Here is a 21,251-nt window from a genome sequence, read left to right as displayed (position 1 = left end):
AAACTTGACATAACCTGATATTTCTCTGTGTTTTTGTCTCTTTTTGTCTTTTAGATTACCCCTGATTCTCAAAACGACTTTGGCAGTTACAACTGCACAGCGACCAATGTGATGGGTTCTGAATCCAAGGAATTCCTTCTTATCCAAGCAGGTTTGTTAACCAGAAACTACTCCCATTTAGGAGAAAATTTTAGTGTCTTGGGGAAACAAAAGAAACACTCGAGACTGAAAATGACGAGACTTCACGTTTCCTGGCTGGCCAGTGTCTTTTATGCAGAAGAACTTCACAAACCACTGCCATGGACTGAATTTTAGAGTCATATTCCCAATATGGAACTAACCACCTAAAAGCAAATGGTTTGACAACTCACCAGTAAAACCAAGAGAAAGGTCAATCAGTTTATCAGTAAAATGTAAAAGTAATTTCTAAATGCAATCAGAAGCTACTTTAGGAAGCAAAGGTATAAAAAAATCTCCATCAGAAGTTCTAGCCGAACAGGAACAAATGGAAACACTGCTGTATGCAAGACAAGTGGTAATGAATGAGAAGTATGGATGAAAGATTTAGAATTTATGATGAACTAATTTATCTGCTTTGTCTGTATTTAGAGCAGCAGCGCGCAGATCTGAAGCATCTACTTGTGAAAGTGTAGTCAGGATGGTGTGAATTGACTTCAGATGATTAAAAGAGTTCTAGCAAAGATATGCGTGTATTGCCTGGATACAATGAAAAGTGGCATTGTGTTTGTGTATGAGGAAGCACAAAGGCATCCTGCAGTATGAATAGGGAAGAAAAACAAACCAGGACTTGGAGACACTCAGAGCACAGGCTAGACAGGCAATGGAAGAAAATTGAAATCACAGCGGAACTGCCCTTTAAGTCTTATTTTCTCACGTTAGCTTCATTTGGTATGCAAATTGCTTTGGACCCATTAGAAGTAGAAGGTCGCTCAGGACCTTGTCTAAATGCAGGGTGGTCAGATTAATTATGGTAACACCCTGTGCTGACATTGTGTAATATCCTGTAGGCTTTTTGAGGTATTTTTGGTAATTTGCTGCATAACTCGTCTGTATGCCTAAAGTGACTGCTTCCAAACAGATTTATCCTAAAAAGAACCCTGTAAATACGTCTCCACACCTTTTCACTGCAATTATGTCCGTGAGAACATTTTTGCATGTAATGTGAGGCAAAAAGCTCGACCAAACGAAGCTATTTGAGCCACGGTACTCAGTCCAGAAAAGGCATCATTAAAAAAAATCACTGGGTAAGCAGATCCAGGACGCGTGCAGACACATGCAGATGAGCTTATAATTAGTTTAATCCCTCTTGACAGTGACATAGTCATCCCAGTTTGCTTTTTTTTTAAATTATCAGCAGATTGATATCAAAGAAGATTAACGTGCTTCAGCCTCGCTAGTGAACCTGTTTCGTTCATTTTCATTACACCAAACAAATGAATTAATAATAACGTGGAATAATTGTTTAAACACATATCTTAATCAGGATTTTAGTATGTGGCGGCGGTGGTATTGCTGGTAAAAAAGGTATTACAATGTCAGCAAAGTCAAAAGACTTCATCCCCCTGGATCCATGTGGGTTTTTTCCAGTAAGGTGAAACTCTGTGCATTGACCTGATCATTTTTCTGTATCTAGGTGTTTTACCTTGACATGAACATGCAACAAAAAGGCTAGAATAAAAGAAACGGTCACTTTTTAACCAGTGATTTACATGGGACACAAATAATAGACCAGTGTACCACAGAACTATACTGATTAGCATCGTAAAGGCTTCCCACTGAAAGATTAAAAACAGAATGACATCGTCCACAGAGGAAAGTTTCATTTTGTTATTAAATCAATCCCAGGGATGAGCTGAAGTTGTACTGTCCCTGCAAACTTTGAGTAGCGGGCACAGACTTAGCACGGCTGCAACTTGGTGTCATAATTGTTAATTAATGGATGTGAAGCATTTTCTCTTAAGTTTGATAACAAAGCAAATGAAAACAGTTAATGCTGATGATGTCAGTGAGGACCTTCGTCATAGTACTCACAGCGGTGGGTGTGATTGTTATCTCAAGTGAGGACTGAAATTGCACTGGGGTAAATGCCATCCTATGTTTAGCCACAACGTGAGCACTTTTCCAGCATGGTAACATTTTTGTATTAAGCTGAAATGAGTTTCATGAAAAGAGGGAGAGAGAGAGGATAGAGATGCAAATACAGCCAGAAATATAAAACCGCGATGATAAGAGCTGCTGCTGCTGCTAGATTTCAAATTAGTAGATTGAAGAAGAGTTTATGAAGCTCTGAAACCTATTTTAAATTAATCAAACCGATTCCTAAAATTAAATATTAGTCCTTTTTTTGTTGTTATTCTTTTTTCCCACACTGCAGCAGAGCAAAGAACATAGTGTGCACAATGGAAGCTAAAAGCATTTTATGAAAAGCTGTATTTTTTTTTTTTTTTTTTGCTTTTTAAAAAGCTTTTGAAAACTGAAAAAAAAGTATTAACACATTATTTTCCCTGCTTGCCGTTGCAGAGGTGCCGTCATCGCCTGTAATTCAACAAGTGGAGCCTTTCTCAAGCACAGCAGTGGTAAAGTTTGAGGAGCCCGATTCAGTGGGTGGAGTGCCAATTATCAAGTATAGAGTGGAATGGCGTTTGCCTGGCCAGGACTGGACTGGCAAGGAGGAAGATGTTGAGGATGGTGAGTCGGTCATAACGTAAGCTAAATTTGCTGGATTATCCCTCCTTGTGTATAACAAGCACATGTAGAAGTGGTAGCCTTTACAAAAAATGCCATTATGGAAGTTTAGGACTCGTATAGCCTCATTTAGCCATTAGCAGGAGATTGAAAATGACTGCTGGGACAAAGATTTCTCTGTATGGTTTAGGTTTGTTATGATTCCTGAGTAGTCATCTCTTCCGTACATTTCCCCTTAGAGCCCTGAAAAACATACTTTCAGTGAAGCGCAGTGGATGGAAGGGTTGTTATTTACCACTTTCCGTGTCGGCATCAGCTGCATCATCCACACCTTAGTACCACTTAGGCCACTTTAATTCTTAGCATCCAACTGATGCATCATACTTTAAGAGCCATCCTGAAGGGGAGGACTCTAAGAGTCCATCTTTGTCAGCAAATCTATGGAATTATTCATTTCTGCCGTTAGGTAAAAAAGGCTTGAGATGTTCTTGTTAATCATAATATTTAAACATTAAATTCCAGGGTAATCCACTGTAAAGTTTGCGGTGCAAAGAGAAGCGCAGCACAGCGTTTCAGCTCCGCGACTGTTATGCGTTTATGTCTAGTTCCTACATGCCGAAAACAGTTCTGCGACAACATTTAATCCAAACATGACAGTAGCTGATGTCAAGAAGAGATGTGGATCACAGTATAGCCTAAATGACAGTCAGCTCCGACACTGACAAGCCCTAGATAATATCCCCGTCCCGCTGAGGGTTTGTGGCTCCTGCAAATCTGGATGGTTTTCGTCCTGTCTGCCACATGGGATGTATCAGTCAGTGGCTGACAGGCTGTGCTGTCAGCTCAAGGCCCATGAGCCGCCTGACATGCGAGCGTGTACACAAAACGAAATGCATGGACCCACACGCAAACAGTCAGTGTTGTCAGAAATATTTCACACAGCTAGATAAACCACTCTGTCTCTAATAAATCTGAGCAATTTTGAAACACACATGCTGTGAAAGGACCTTGCAAAACACATCATATTTCCTAAGATACTTGTAATATCATTTTTTTAAAGGTCTAGCTACTGAAGCTACAATATGCCATGAAGGGAGGCAGTATATTGTTACGGATACTGAATTGTCAAGTGGCTGAACTGTGTCAATAAAAAGGCTTTTGTGTCTGTCACAGTACTGTGACCCAGAGCTGCCATCACATGTTTAAAAGCAGTACTGCCAGATATAGATACCACACCCATATGACTGTGGGTCCATGCTATATAGGTACTGATGCTGCTGTGTGCACACACATAAAACAGCCTTACTTCTGTGCACTGTGTAAATATTTCTGCATGTACTAACAGATCATATGTAGCTTCATTCATTGTGTATCCATATAGTCTGCAGTAATTTTTTTGTAAATTTAAAATACTCACATTTGCTTTCCCATAATGCATAAAGTATACAGTGCAGAGTGGATCATAATCTACCTCAGTGCTTGACTGGTATTTCTCACTGATGTGTTTTTGATGGCGCGCAGTGGTTTTGGGGCCACGGAGCATTCAGTTCTATACATGAAAATACTAATTTTGTTTTTGGTTTTAGTTTGGGATTTATTGAAAATATATACGAGCTCGCACTATTGATAGGCTGATGTTGCTGTGAATTCAAATAAGCATTAATTAAAAACACATCATTTTAGAACATATTTCTAAAATCAGTGAGCATATCAAGTAATATTGCATATTATTTACCTACCTTTTGACTGAAAATGATTAATATTAATCTGTACCTGGATATTATACGTTTTTATAATTAAATCTAGTCACAAATCCTCAATACTAATAATCATTTTCTCAGATCCCCAGTATCTGGATGTCCTTTTATATGTTTTTAACCAAATATTGAATTTTAGTCTTTACTGTTTATGGAAATAACAGTAAATTTATAAAGTATATTTTTCACATTGTACACATAATTACAATATTAGTGCTGCAGTAATGTCGAAAGACACTGATTAAGATACACTGAATTTAATAACGTTTTATTTGTGGAGAAAACCTTTAGCAGAGGCAACCAACATGCACCCCCCCCTTTCCCCCACAGGTATATTACTTTGGGCTGGCTGTAAAATTTTAATCTGACCATTAATGGACTCAGCAAAGACGTCAGTTTTATGCTGCTGCTAAAAGCCCAGTTCTCAATTCATCTGCTCTAATGCTTGAAAGCTGTATTCATGCAGTTTCCCCGAGCAGCCTTATGCTCAGCTCTTTCTGCAAGTCCGTCTCACTGATACATAAATTTGAGACATAAATGGTCACAGTAATGGAGACATGTTTCTCAGTTGGTTTTCGCAGCCTAAATTTGTTCTCATCCATGAAATTACTATTCTTTGTATAGCACACTGAGAGATCGGCCAACTCAGTTTTATAACAAATGTCAAGACCGTGAATGTGTATCGTGACTGAAATCTCAACTGTTCCTTGGAAGGAACAACGTGATTGTCAAAAGCAAATTTTAAACGTAAAAAAATTAAAACTGAGTTTTAGAAAGTAATAATTTTATAAGATGTATTACACTTGAAAATAGATTGTTGTTGGGAGATTATTGGTTATATCAGTGGAATTTACCTACAAAAATGGCATTTAAAGATCACTGCAATGGCCTTTTAAAAAAAAAAAAATACACCTGAGACCTCTTGTATAACAATAGATCTTTGATCCCCCCCCCCAACAATAGAACCTGAAATATAAAATCACAGAGCCCCTCTGCAATTACAATTTATGCCCTTCTTGGGACTTGTTTTTCACATATACAATTAAAATTAATAACCCCTCTATTGGTCATTGTGGTTGCTGTTTGTATGCAACTGAGTCATTGTTATAAACTCATTAAAATTGTAGTTCACCTGTGGGGTCCTGGCATCAAGTGTCAACAAAAAGCTTTCAGCATGGAATTGCTGCCTCGGTTTTTTGTAGTTCCAAGATTTCATGTAGGAAATAGTCTTCTCCTAATATGGACCAGGCCAGCGCTCCCCAACCCCCGGGCCTCGGTCCGTGAGTCGTTTGGTACCGGGCCGCGAGAGTTGAAGCTCAGGTGTGAAATGTATAGTTTTCAGGGTTTTTATCGGTTTTCAGCGTTATTTTGTTATCGCGTTTATCGTTAACTTGGTTTTCCTGGGTCTTTTCACGTGTGTTATGAATAAATCTTCTTTTTTCGGTACCGGTACTAGTTTTATTTTGTTGTATTTATCCGCGACACCTTAAAGGCCGGTCCGTGAAAATATTGTCCGTGGCGCAAAAAAGGTTGGGGACCGCTGGACCAGGCCACAGCAGGCATCCCGCTGAATCATTCTGAGCAACTTATAGGAGAAATACCCCATTTTTATTATATTGTGGTGAGCTTAAGCGAAAGGAGGAGACAGAGATCTCTACTTTGGGAAGCAGAGCAAAGTGTGAGTGTAAAAAGCAAAATCCAAAAAAATGAGAGCAATCTTGAACGGGTGGACTAGCGCATTACTCTACTGCGGCCTATGAGAAGGTAAGTAGCACGCAGGCAGCCACACTGATGGTTTACCAACCTCACATAAATTGGTAAAAGCCAACATGATTGGGTCACATATGAAATGTTCCCAGAGTCTCAGTTCTGAATTCCTTGGGTCACTGTGCACCTTCATGGAATAACACCACCTTACCTCCAACAGACATGACCGGGATCACCATCACTAATTTGAAACCAGAAACTACATATGAGGTCAGGATGTCCGCCATCAATGGGAAAGGTGAAGGCGAGAGCAGCCAGGCCAGCACTTTCAAGACTGAACCAGTCCGTAAGTACTCCCCTCGCTTCTTGCTCCTGCTCTAAGTGCTCCTCTGACCCAAATGCTTTGAACCTAATGCCGTAGCTCACTCCGCTGCCTCCCCGTGTCTAGCTGTGCCCAGATGCTTTCACCCTTACGTTCCTCTATTCTCATGCCAAGCCCCCAGCGCAATCCTTTTCCATCCAGGCCAGAAGAAACAATAACTCACGACGACGCCGTCACTCCATGATCCGACTTTGTTAATAGGGTTAACGATGCAACGTGTAACCTACCTCTCCTTCATCACCCAGCACTTTTATGTACCTCTTTTTTTGGTGAATGTTTGCAGCGTGTAAGTCTGAATGAACCCTCGTCTTCATAGCCCACAGCTCAGGTGATTTACTGAAAGCTTTCTGCAAAGTACGTGCGCATTCTTAAAGCTGATTTATACTTCAGTGCGAAGGAGAGTTGTCTCTGTATTTATAGTTCAGTGACAGCATGCATTTTTAATGTAGCAGCCACACGTCGAGTCCTGCTGAGAATTGTTTATATTTTCTGATAGTGATGGCGGAGCATGATGAATTACTGGATATTTTAGAAGGTCAAGAACATTTTCTATTTAACGGCGTTAAAGCGGGTTTTGTGGATATTCTGGACATATTTGTCATTGCCCTAGGTGCTTCCTATATATCACAGCTTAGTTAGTTAGACATATGGGGCAAACTTTACATCAAAGAGCAGGTATGTGACACTTGTCATCACCAGGATGTGTCGGCCTGACATGAAATGTGACTTTGAGTTTATTTTTGTCACATGCTTCTCACTGAAGTATAAATTGGGCCAGATAGTAGTGTAAATACGCGCACATTCTGCATTTTGAATGTCTTTCAAATCCAAATCATATAGCAAAATGATCCAGTAACTGCAGTTTAACATGATAACAAGTGATTGCACATTGTAACATAGTAAAAAATAATAAGGATGTAAATTCACGGGAGAGGGATCGGAGCTTTTTATCAGTCAGCACTTCAAACCAAGGTCAGGAATAAATCTTTGTCTTATTTTGTGCCTGCCTTCATGTCACACTTCCATTTGTGTGCTTCTTCATCCTCCCCCCTTTAGAAATAGCTCCTCACCATCCTTTTATTTTGCTTGCAGTAAAAAAAAAAAGAAATCTCTTCCATGTGTTCATTATGCTTATTTTGGAAACCCTTTTAACTTTTAACAGCTCAGACGTTACAAAAATTGACTAAAATTTGATGGAGGAATCATATTAGACGCTGTAATCAGTTTGTTATATTGCATCAGAGTGGGGGGGGGATTATCAGCCGCAAACCCAGATTCCTTACCTTGATCGACACCTTGAAGTCATTAACAGTATTTTCTACTGTAGTTGCTGATACAGTACCAGTATTATCAACTGTAAAACAGAGAGAAGCAGGACTTTCTGTGAACAGAATACTCAGTAAGGCACAACAGACAGTGGGTTAACAATTTGACAGGGCAGCTAGCCTCTTTCATTGATCATATTTCTCATTTCATTGTGTTTCTTTCTTCTCTTTGTTTTATTGTTTTCTCATCTGGTTTTTCATCTGTTCTCTATTCCATTGGACTTCTCAGGGTATTCTGTCACAAGTAAGTTTCTGTCCTCCATGTCTTGGCCGCTTTATATTCGTCTGCATTTTGTCTCCATCCTCCTGTTGTATTTTACCCTCACTGTTCTGTGTTAAAAAAAATCTTGAGTGGTTACTAAATGATGCTACAGCCAACTGGATGTAAGAGCTGATCACACAGTGTTCCACTGAATCATCATCCAGTGCCCCAGAACTATGAATTTTCTTTTTCCCCCCCCAACCAATCAGCATTAGTTTTTTCTTCTTTTTTTTCCTAATATGGCAAATGGATTACTTTTATGCAGTGTCAGGATCATTTTAGAGATATATGTGTGATGGTCTTAAAGAGCAGGTTGTTTTCTGCAACAGTCCTGCTTGTAATTACTGTTTTTTTAGTGTTTTTTTAATCTCGTGACGCCTTAAAGTTGTGTTTTTTTTCTTTAAAAAAACATTATGTACTTCTGCATTGCAGTAGTTCAGTCAGTGAATGTTATATAAGGAATATACTCTCTTCAGACTATGACTTCGCCTAAATTAAAGACTATATATAGTTGCATTATCCGACGATGTATGGAATAATTTCTGGTAATTATTTTAAAAACCAGGTGTCCTTGAATATATTTTACGTATATTCCAGTCTTCATCTGCCCCAGATCTTTTGGGTTCCCATTCTTTTGATATTAGACGTTTTCAGACACAGAGATTAATATCTGGAAAGTAAGAAAATAAAAAAAACTACTAGTTTGCAGTAGGTTACTGGAGGAGGAAGGTGTAGCTTTCTTTGAGAAAAGACTGTGCTTACTGTTACACAGGAAGAGGTTTTAATATCTCGTAAAATACAGAGACCCAGAAGCTCAATGCATTGTATCTTCCTTAATAGAAAAATACACACATACACACACAGAAAAACATTTCACCAGTTCACTTTATCTACAACCTTTAGAAGAATGTTGAAAAGTGGAAAAAATACAACCAAATACTGAAACACTGCAGTGCAAGTAAACTTCAGCAGAAATGTTTCCAGCCAGAACTAAAAAGTAGTGAAAACAGCTCGACATGCTTGCCATTTCCATTTCAACACAATAGTGTTGAAATGTAAATCGGATTTGAACCTAGGACCTTTTTGTCCTGAGGCAATAGTGCTAACCACCAGTGCCTCATATTAAGAAGGTCCAGGGTTTGAATCCACCAGTCTGCTGGGACTTTTTTGTGTGGAGTTTGCTTGTTCACCGTTTGGGTTCTTGAGTATTTTGGCTTCCTCCCACGGTCTAAGGACATTCTAAGTTGGCCGTAGTTGTGAATGTGATTGTGTGAATGGTTGTCGGTCTCTCTGTGTTCGCCCTGCGATAGATAGGCGACCTGTCCAGGGTGTACCCTGCCTCTCGCCCCAACGTACCCAGCTAATCGTGATTCTAAATTAGATAATCAGAAGAAATATTTTCTGATTACATTTTCTTCAACACAGCGCACTGACTTCATAGTACCACTGTCAATATAAAGCTTCAATTCCAGAAGCATGACTGGGAAATGTGCAGCTGTTTACATTGTGTGTATGTTTTCTGCCGTATAATACTTTTAGGGACAAATAAGTTGCGTCTTTTTAAAAGAAAGTTAAAGAGAAGAATTTAATTAACTTGGTGTACAGAGTGTAATAGTGCTGTAGCGCCTAAGTGTTTGGGTGAGTGTGTGTGTCTGATTGTTGTGCTTATAATTTTGTTAAGCGAGTAATTGTATGTTGTTGCTGTAAACAAAACAAAAGGCAGTTGCTGTAGGTATAGTAAGAAATCAATATGACATGTTACAGTCACTACTGTACAAACAAGAATGCAGCTTTGGATCCTCAAAAGTCTTACAAGCGCTGCAAAATTTTGGTAAATCTGGCCATAATTTTATTTTCATAAGAACTTAATTTAATGCTACAGGCCTGAGCTTTCAAAAGATAAATGAGCATAATTTCTGCCAACTTATAAGTTGTTCATTTCAGCCTTTTATGCATTCTAAATATCGAGACGCTATAAGCAGCCACGGTCTTGAGGGGGCTGTCAAGACCTGAGCCCAGTATTTCAGGCAAGCAAATTCCAAATCTGTTTGCAAATATCTAAAATGCATGTATGCATGTAATGTGGGAGGAACCTAGGGAACCACAGTTGTGAACCATTTGGCTTCAGTTGGATCAGTGGGAGGACATGAACAAACCTATTTCTGTAAACTGCCTAAATGTTATGATTCTTAGTGTATTTGCAGCCCACTAGTTTACAATATCTAACACTTGAATAACTATGAGCTTTTTAAACTCGTAGATGAATAGCTGTCAGTGGTTCTCAGCAAGAAGAAATGATGTCTTAGCAAGCGCTCACATTTCCATTGCTGTTAAAGAGCAAAGATATGAGCTTAGTGAGCATGTAAATGCTGCTGGTTGGGCCAAAATTACACAGTAATTTTTGTGTTCTTATAAGTGGCACAATGCACCCTGAGAGAACCAGTATATAATCAGTATGAAAATATCAAATGGAAATATAAAATTGCATTTATTCATATCATTTCATGTCCATACTTAACACATTAATATGTCAAAACCCACTAGTTAGTGTAGATGCAGAAATATAAGATTTGTCAGTGATCCAGGCAAATTCTTTATGACCAAGAGACAAAAAAAAAAAACCAGTCCCATCCTTGAGGGTTTTTTTCTGTTGAGGACTCCAGCGCCTCTCATTTTGTTTTCACCATCTTTCAGTTTCATCAGAGATACCACCCCCTATTGCTGCCACCAGTATGGCCCGTAGTGAGTATGCCAGTCCAGCAGTGTGCGCTGTGTCTCTTTACCTCTCTTACCTGCTTGGCATTGCATCTAGTTTTCATTTATATTTGTTGTGGGTCATTAGGGCTCAGAATCCCTCTACAGAGTGAAAATTGACAAAGAAATCGAATAGCTTTGCTAATTGTCTCAAATACTTAAAAATTTAGATTTTTACTAACACTTAAAGGTTAACCATCTGACATAGTGTTGTGTTTGCAGAATTAACACAACTTGCCTGTTCATTAATGTTCAAAATTAGATTCTTGAGAGTGCTGTGCAGTTGGAATATATATTGAGTTTGTTTTACCAGGCCTGCTTTACACCTGTCAAAGCAAGCAGCTCAGTAGATAGAGGATACTTACTGTAGTTTAATTGCTATTTGTAGAGGTATCATGCTAACACCTTAGCATAAAGTTAGGTGGTTTATAGAAAACTCATAACACTACATCAAACAAGTTGTTTATGCTATTATTTGCTATAAACATTAAGGTAGTAGGGTCCATGCTAACACCTTATACTCTGTTTGTGTCATAACAGAATACTGCAATGTCCATACTTTTACTGAGTAAAAACATTCGTAATTTAAGCAAATTCTAGTGTACTTACATATTTAGTTGATCTTAAAGTAGATTCAGTGAACATATATTTTGCACCATTTTTTCTCCTAAAAACAAAGCTAAACATCAAATCAGCGTATGTTCAATGTGCCATTTGTTCACGCTAACGGGCATGGCTGCTAATGACAAATGAAAGCTAATTTTCAGATGTTTCTGTTTATTTGTAAAAAAAAAAAAAAAAAATCAGAAGAGTGCAAAAAAAGGGAAGGCACCCGCCCAAAAAATTATCAAACAATTTACTATTAAGATCTTACATACTGAGGTGCTATTAAAGTCACATGGACTGTCCCTCATTATATAACTCCTGTCTTGTAATTTACACTAAGATAATGTATTTTTATCTTATAATGAGGAGTTGCAATTGAACAAGCACAGCTTTTAGGGTGCAGTAAATATATATATATTTTGCTATTCCCTAGTATATCCTAAATGCAACACTTCATGGAAAGTAGCCATTCCAAGAGGCATTGTTGCAATTCCTATTTCCTCAGTCTTTCCTCAATATACAGCATTATAGACCTTATTAAAATTTGTCACTAGATATTGAAAGCTATTTCTGGTTCTTACCCTGTTATCTGTTTAGGTGAGACACAGCATATAGTTAAGCTGATCTGACAGTTGTTAAAGTACAGTTTGGTTGGTCCTGCAGTGTTGTTACATTCACAGCTGAACGAACCATGAGGAGCCATTCTTTAAAATGACAGAGGGATATCTGTCTTCTCTGTGAATCTTTCAGTTGTTTCATCCACTCAATTTAATCACAACTTGTTTTCTCCCAGATCGCTCATGAGTTGAATCCTCCCCTTAGTGTGCATTCACTCCATTTCTGTCTGAAAAGCCCGACAGCAGCGTGTTAACAGCCTCTCAAAATCATCCTTCATGTATTGACTGGCTACGCCAGAGCATGGATAGCCACTGCCAATTGTTCTTTATCTGACTGGGACTGAAAGCTGTGACTAAGTAGGAAGCAGAGGCCAGGACTTTCTAATGAATTTTTAAGGGAATGGACCAAAAATAACTTGCTCTTCCACAAATACTTTTTGTGAATACTTAGTCAGTTTTCTGAAAAACAAGAAAAAGAGAGATCACTGACACTGATCAACAAAGCCCAAGCAGACCCGGGTTGAGGTTTTTAACGTTATTGTGTGCAGTAAAATTTTAACCAATAGCACTGCTAAGTGACTAACCTGTCTGACTGCTTATTGCTGTCATTTGTGGTTTTCACAGACCTTAAAACGTCATTTTGGTTAACAGTGTGCAGTGTGTAAAGAAGCATAACATGTGTGTTTGGTCACTGGAGTAATTGCTGTAAGTGTAGTCGCTCCTTTTAAGCTCCTGATGTATGATGTGTCTGCTGTGTGAGATCTGTATGTCTCAGTATTGTTCTTAACGAGTCTTTCCTTTTTGACACACCATTTTAATAACATTTGTCTAATGCAGTTGTGGCTATTCATTAGCTTGAAATAGGATGCAGCTGATGGCAGTGTATCTGCTCAGTGCTTTTACAAATGCATTCCTCAGAACAAATGCCACATATGCTTTTTTAGCTGTCGTAGAACTTATTTCTTCAGATTTTTCATGTGTTCCTATTGTTGTCTGCCGTGTTGTGTATCATACTTAGTTGGCATGGTTTTATTCCCAAAGCTGCAGAGTTTCCTCTGTTTTCATTTAAGCTCTATTGTTACCGGAAAGACACAACAACAACTAAAATTTATTTGAATTGATTTTAAAATTGATTTTCTGTTCGACATGTCATTTATTTTCAAAGACAATCAGCCCTACTAGAATGGGTACAAGTTAAAATCCAGATCTGGCCAAATTGTTACCAAAATAAATAACAGAGGAAAGAAAAATGCCAGAGGAAAAGCTGTCAACTGGATGTATGAGGCAATTCTGGGTGTATAGTTTTGGCTGAGTCTTCAATATCTTTATTAGTTTATTTGTTTGGTTATTTACTGATATCCTCAGTGTTGTTAACAGCCATAACTAAATATCCAGTACCTCATATATTCAATAACATATTTTTTATGTGTTCAAAAACTTCTGTTTATCAATTTACGATTTGTTTTTGTTGTTCTGTTTTGTCATTATGTCTTTAACATTCTTGTTTTTGTTTTGTTTTTTTATTATTATTTTGACATGTTTTCATCATTTCAAAATGTTTTGTATGTTTCCCATATGCCCCCCACCTGTCCCTGCTACCCCCACACTTTCCCTCTTTTTCTTCTTCTATGTTATCCTTTCAACCATTCATGTCCGTGGCATCATGTGACTTTGTCATGTGGCTCTTGCATGGTGCTGATGATGTCGTCTTCGCTGACCAACAGAAGGTAAATTTCCTTTGTTTAGTTCGAGACCATTACATCAGCAATAATCATGCGCAAGGCCTTTGTTAAATTAGGCTCATAGAAGAGGCATTAAAACATTTTCAGTTTTATTCATTTAGCCATTTGTTTCATCTACGAGCCATTATGTAATTAAGTAACAAACATTCACTAACCATGACTTTCATAATCAAAGCGATTACTAATAATAATAACCACAATGATTATTTTCCCTTGCATTTATAGAGTAACACCAAATTTACTCTTGGTGCCTTGATTATTTGTGTGTGGGTGTCTGTGTACAGAACTTTGTAGAATATGTGTGTGTGTATATATACATATATATACACATACATATGTATATATGTATATATGTATGTATATGTATGTATATATATGTATATGTATGTATGTATATACATATATATATATGTATATACATATATATATGTGTGTATATATATGTGTATATGTATGTATATATATGTATATGTATATATATGTATGTATATATATGTATGTATGCATATACATATACATATATATATGTATATACATACATACATATATACATATATGTATGTATATATGTATGTATGTATATACATATATATATATGTATATGTATATACATATATATATGTATATACATATACATATATATATATATGTATATATGTATGTATGTATATACATATATATATATGTATATGTATATGTATGTATATATATGTATGTATGTATATACATATATATACGTATATGTATATATGTATGTATATGTATAGCTGAAGCTGAGCTTCAACTAAGCTCAAATTAACACCACAAACAACACTAATCTTCATAGAGCCAGCAATGCAAGAGTGATGTAAGTTTGAAGAATTAACATGTAGAAAATTCAGTTTTTTTCTCTGTAGTGCCAAATCACAGCACAACAGTCATCTTAAAGCACAATAAAACAGAGAAAATAGACAAAAGATTTTATACACACGTTAAATTGATGCATAAGATCAGGTTCAGATCTGTTAAACCCACTTAAACAGCCTATATCCTTAACTTGGATCAATAAGTAGACCACTGCATAATAAATAATGACAGGATTTTGATATTTTCTCTTTCTGTAAGTGTAAATAACTACATTCTGAATGTGAAACATTTACACATTTACAAAACAGTCACAGCTTGAAATGTCTTTTGAAAAAAGTCAGTGCGTTTTCAACAATGCATGTTCAAATTTGTAGATAACAGTGGGCCATTACAGGCGCAAAATCATTCCACACCCAGTATTCTGGAAATAAAACTATAATAGCGTTTTACTTATTCCATTCAAACAGCAAGCTGCAGATGTGCTCACATTTTTAAACTTTGCAGACATCTTCGCTCCTGTGTAGTAATCCTGGTACAACTGCATCAGTAATACCAGTGGATTTTAGCAACAGATTCAAGATATTAGTGCAATTTTTAAACTTTGCAAAGCCATCGTGCACGTTTTCCAGCTATGCCTGACGCCTAGGCACTATTGGATGTGCTGCAGAGCAAAGTGCTACTGAATGCATATGCTCAATTTCATCTTTCTTTTTAAACATAATTTTTGAGTTCTCACTCTGGTTAACATAGAAGTTATGACTATAGTTATGACTAATTAGAAAAATCTTTAACAAAGTCACACATAATTGTGTCATATTATGTTTCATGTAAAATGTGTTATTGTTAACATGATTTTCCTTTAATATGGCCAAATGCCTTCACAGATAGCATTGCAAAGCATTTTTTAAACCCCACTTTTCCGGTTTTGTAACAAACCATTTCATTATGAATTCTTTTTAAACATCATAAGAGCAGCCCCACAAAGTGCCACTAACCACAATTTGCATTGCATGCATTGTTAAATATAGTCACCCACAAGGCTAATGTTTCATATTCTTCCCCTGGAGAGCTACATAGCTCACACTGTTTTACCGGTTGGACTCACAACAATCCTTTGCATTACTGCAGCATGCAAGTTTATTTCCTTTTTCTTGTTGCATCCTCTTTCTTGTTGTTCAGCTGTTCTTAAAGAAAATGTCTGTCCTACCTGCATGTCTCTGTATCTTTGATGTCATGTCTTTCTAGTAGTTTGCATATGCAGAAGTGCTAACATTGGGTACATCTTTTTAGTATTGGCAAGTCATTGAGACGATTGGGCAATGTTAAAAACATATATCTTTTTTTTTTCATTTGACCTGAACAAAGACTCCAACTTTGAGACATTTACTATTTTCAAAATTCACCTTTCTTTTGTATAATTCATACTGTTAATAATCGCTCACATACAGCACTTATGAGATGATTTTCAGTGATCTATGAACTCGTAAAACTTAAACGAATTTCTTTATTCTACAGAATGTTTTTAATAACTTTGTTGTATACTGTCGTTGTGATTAGCTTGGGCTGCATGTGGAACCACGCCATCCACATGCATGTTAGAGCGAGGCCATGGGTGGTGTTTCACACGATACCCTTCTGAATTTACAGCAGTGGGCCAAATTCCAAGCTTTGCATGTGTAGTTTTTTTCATTCTAATCTTCCACTTTCTCTGTTTTAGCCTTCAGAAATATTCACCTAACCCAGAATGATGCTGAATGTATCAATGTCTGCCTGTCACAGAGTTACTACTGCTGTAACTAATACTGTCTGATTCACTTTCAGCCTGTGTCATGCTCACTTCTGCCTGGTGGGATGCAGTTTTTTAGAAAGTGTGCTTATTTGATTACTTCAAGAAAAAGTGCCTTCATGCATATTCATTTAATTAACTACAACCACTAACACTGATGTTTGAAATGTTAAATACCGAATACGTGACTTTTTCTTGTGACTATCACAAAATGGATAAGTGTGTGTGTGTGTGTATATATATATATATATATATATATATATATATATATATATATATATATATATATATATATAGACAGAGAGATATTTTTTGGTTTACCTCCTTATTGAATTTCTATCAGTAGCATGCATGTAGAAATTGCAGCACCACTCAGCCTTTCTGTTACCTGCTGGTGTGGCTGTTACTTTTAAGATTGTTAGCACAGGGCAAAGATTATAGCATCACAAGGTAGGGGATTTAATAACATATTAACAAGGCTAACTGTGTGTAACCAATATGCACATAATTGATGAGTTTGGGTTGTTAGTCTCCACCCCTATAGCCTTAACAGTGCCACGAAGAGCTACAGCGCACACACACACACGCAAAAAACACATTGACCTCCTTTCCCACAAGACTATGTAAATGTTATTAAAAGTAATAGAGGAACATGTCCAATCAAGGCCTACAGGCTCATTATCCAGCGACCCAGCAGTCATTACTCAGGAGGACAGAGCAGATAATGAGGGCCTCAAGGAGAACAACACCTCCGCCTGTGGTTCTGAGGCAGCCACGTTGACCTCTGTTGCTTCTAGTCGTCCTGGAAGTAATATTCCACCTAAAGTCTGTCTTTAATTATCAGATACTCTTCTCATGGAGGTTATATTTCTTTTAGTGGGCCCTCCAAACTTAACACGTAGATGTACTATTTTGGAAATCTTTTGATGGGTGTTCCAAAATTGTTACAACACACCATCACATACACCTTCATTGTGTGCCCCTGATCTGGCACTGCTGTGGTTAAAGTTTAAGTTTAGGGACAAAAACGAATGGCTTGGGTTAAACAAATAGTTCAAGGAAAGTTAATGAAAGATTTTGGTTGTTGAGAAATTAACATTAACTAAAACTTACTAACCAAGTTATTATTTGAGGTGAAGGCTTGAAAAGTATTAATGTTATTGACCTGCTCCTGGTAGACACTGGTGAAAAAAATGTGTCTATCGTAGCGCAGTTTTCTTTTCTTTTAAGATAAAAAATTTCAGACATGTTAATTAATGTAGGTAGTTGGTGTTTAAAGGTAAACATGTGTTGATGCAGTAACCACTGTTTGTCATCTAATCATCATTCCTTGGTTTCCTGTTTAGGGGAACCCAGTGCTCCCAAACTGCAGGCCAAGGTGCACATCCCGGGCAATTCTCTTAAGATCAACTGGATCACGCAAGATAACGGTGGTTCCAAGATTAAACATTACCTGATCCGATACAAGGCTGTGAGTATTTCTGGCAATGGGGTTAACTTTTTGTATGCTTCAAGCATTTGATATAAAAACAAAAACAACATAAAAAAAATAATAACAGTTACAATAAAGTAGTCAAATCTGGCTACGGCTTTGAGCAGTGGTAAATCTACTGGAATCTGTCAAAATATGTGCCTGCTAATGACTCCAAAGCATTTTAATCATCATCATCCAAGTCATTTCCCCCTTTCAATTTGTATCTTCTACCTCTTTGGAATTAACAGTTGTCACTAGGAAGAAAGGGTGACTGTAATTAGACCAACCAACCCTTACAGCAGACTAGTTTTCCTGCAGTGGCGGTAATATGAAGTTATGTTCTCATGCAGCACTTGTCCACTGAATTATAACTATGTATTCAAAAAGATTCATTACTAACCTGATGGAAAAGATAAATGCTTAAACACCACTTTCATTTATTCTCATAAGATCTACTTGTGTACAATTTGTGTATAATAATTGGTGAGTACTTTATACATTTAATTATTTTCTTGTTTTTTCCCTCATTATTAACAGTTTCAGACCAGGTTAATCTCTTTGGAACTAAAAAAACATGTTGAGAAAGAACATGTACTGCTTTTATGTCATCTCAAGAACAGTTTGAGAAATCGAGACATTCGTAGATGATCTAAAATTAGCTTTTCCTTTGAGAGTGTTGAATTGTTTCTTTCTAAATCCATTTCTCAGAAGCGTGTATCTGACTGGAAACCAGAGCTCCGCCTTCCCAGTGACAGTACCTATATCGTCCTGAACAGCCTGGAATGGAACACGGAGTATGAGGTTCACGTGGTGGCAGAGAACGAGCAGGGCAAATCTAAGCCCGGCATCCTCACCTTCAAAACAGATACAGAGCCCACAACTGTCCCAGGTACTATTCCCATCATACCTACCCCGAGCATCCACACACACCAGCCACAGTGCACATAGGCTTCTACCGTGACCAGAAAATCTATTATTTGGATCTTTGACTTTCGCTAGGTGCTTATTCAAAGCTTGCTGGCTGCAGGGTCGGTCATGAATAATCTATCTCTGTCTGTCGCATGGCAGAGGTGTATTGTTTTTACTGTTTTCATATCTGGTAACCAAAAGGAGATGCACGATGCAAACCCTATTGATGCGTAAAGCAAAGACTCTATTATAAGCCGAGGGACACGTAGTGGTGTGGCCTATACAGAGTGTTTGAAATGAGCACAAACTCTAATTTGCATTCCCATTGGAAATGTGTTATTTTCTATTGTGAAAATATTTGCATATGTTTCAGTAAATCACCCATTTCTCATTTTGGGGGGAAATTTTAAAGAAAAAGTGAACCTGGTGCTAAACGTTTGCACAGTACTGTAACTGTAAGGTTTATAATCCAGGTATTATATAATATTACACAAAGACTTGCTCTAATGGTGTATTTTGAAGAGCTACTTTTGGGGAGTTGGGGATTTTTTTAAATGAGATTTACATTTAAGGAACTAAACTAACTTGCCCACAAAGTTTACTGTAGTAGATGACCTTAAAATGTCCAGTGCAACTAATCTAACATGGTTCTACAATAGTTAATAAGCACAGGCTTTGTCCTTGTAGGCCAAAATGGGTTTTTAAATGATAAACCAAAGACTGAACATGGCATGTGTGCACCAAAAGTTCGATGTCAGTAGAAATACACAAGTGACTGGAAGCTGGGTCATTTGAAATCTATTTTCATTTTACCCCCAGCCTACGCTCTTTGTTTCTAGTTCTCTGTCAGTGCCACACTTTTGTTTTCTTCAATAATGTCATCGCCAATAAATCCTCTCTTCGTGGAGGAATGAATTTCTATGCACAGAGCACCTTTTTAAAACACTGCACTCGCTTCAAAAAATGTTGAAGCCCAGGCAGCACAAGATCAAAAGTAGCTAATGAGTCCATATGACATGCAGAGGCATCCTCACTGCATTTCTCCTTGGATATCCGGCTCTTCCAAGTCTCATTACATGTTATGAGGTAACTTCAACTCCTCGATCTTTATGTCCAATGATGTGAGAACAGACTTCAGTCAGACCCAGAGAAAACAGAGTTTTGTCCATTTATTCCCAAATACACAGGTGGTCACGGTCGGCCTTTGCTCTGTTGCTGTGTTGTGTGTAGAGTGCACTTTTTAACTTGGGCTGCCTCCCCACTTGAATTAGCTAACAGTTTAAAATTCTTACACTCTGTCTGTGTTTCTTTTTTTTGTTTCATCCTGTTTTTCTTCCATTGTCACCCTCCCTTTCACTGTTCGCCTGCCCTTTTCTTCTTTATGAAAGGAAGCGTTGATTGCCATTGTCGTATTTTCCTTTAACTGTCAAGTGCACGCTGTGAAAAAGATTTCACCCGAAAAATCGAAATTACTTATAAAATGGCCCAATCTTTAAACGAATGTGCCCGAAAACAGCCCACGAGTCATAAACACAAACTAAAATCTGTGCCTTGCTATAGATTTAAAAGTACTGACAGAACATTTTTATAAAATAATACACAAAATTAAGCCATCAAGTAGTAGGACAATGCTGTAATCATTTCCCACCAGTCAAAGCAGACAATTACACTCATCAGCTACTTTGTTAGGCTCACTTTGAAAGTGCTGAGATGAACCCTGTTTTGTCTCTAAGAGCATCTTAATTCTTTGTGGCACATATAGTTATGTAAACTTTCCTAAGAGATTTTGTACATATTGACATGATAAATATAGACATGATTTGAGTTTTGTGGCATTGGCATCCTGCTGGAAGCAGCCATGATAAGGTGAGTGCACTGTGCTCATAAAGGGATAGACACAGTGAGCAACAATATTCAGGTACACTGTAGTGTTTGAATGATCCTCAGTTGGTACTAAAGGCTTTACTCAGAATACATCCCCCCACCATCAGCAGCTTTTGATACAAGGAAGGACGAATCCATGTTTTTATGTTGTTTAGACCAAATTGTTACCCTACCATCCAAATCTCACAATCAAAACTCACAGACCAGGCAACGTTTTTCCAATTTTAAAAAACGACCTCGCAAATTATAACCTCAACCTCCTGTTTAACTGACAGGAGTTGGCACCCAGTGCAGTCTTCTACTGTTGTAGGGGAATCTGTTGTTTTTCTGAATAACTTGCTTGTAACGAGAGGTTATACTGCTGCTACTGTATCAGCTCGAAGGAGCGTAGCCATTCCCCTCTGACCTCTGGCATCAATAAGGCATTTTCACCCAGAGAACTGCCGCTCACTGGATTTTCTCTTTTTAAAACTGTTTTCTATAAACCCTGGAGA

General features: G+C 37.6%; 1 protein-coding gene across 5 annotated transcripts in view; it reads left to right on the top strand.

The window, feature by feature from the left end:
* ncam1a (neural cell adhesion molecule 1a) overlaps positions 1–21,251 on the top strand; it is a 263,949-nt gene that overhangs the window by 219,635 nt on the left and 23,063 nt on the right. For 4 of the 5 annotated variants that reach the window (XM_087847469.1, XM_087847467.1, XM_087847468.1 and 1 more), the window contains 5 exons: positions 55–151; positions 2,542–2,709; positions 6,391–6,516; positions 17,837–17,961; positions 18,673–18,853. In XM_087847469.1, the coding sequence (XP_087703595.1) occupies positions 55–151; positions 2,542–2,709; positions 6,391–6,516; positions 17,837–17,961; positions 18,673–18,853 (697 nt within the window). Of the gene's footprint in view, positions 1–54; positions 152–2,541; positions 2,710–6,390; positions 6,517–8,106; positions 8,122–10,833; positions 10,882–13,840; positions 13,844–17,836; positions 17,962–18,672; positions 18,854–21,251 lie in introns of all 5 variants that reach the window. The other variant, XM_087847470.1, reaches the window with a different exon arrangement.

Source organism: Neolamprologus brichardi, chromosome 10 (assembly GCF_056152115.1).
Source record: "Neolamprologus brichardi isolate AB-2024 chromosome 10, ASM5615211v1, whole genome shotgun sequence".
NCBI lineage: Eukaryota > Metazoa > Chordata > Actinopteri > Cichliformes > Cichlidae > Neolamprologus > Neolamprologus brichardi.
This window is presented reverse-complemented; position numbering and strand designations above follow the sequence as displayed.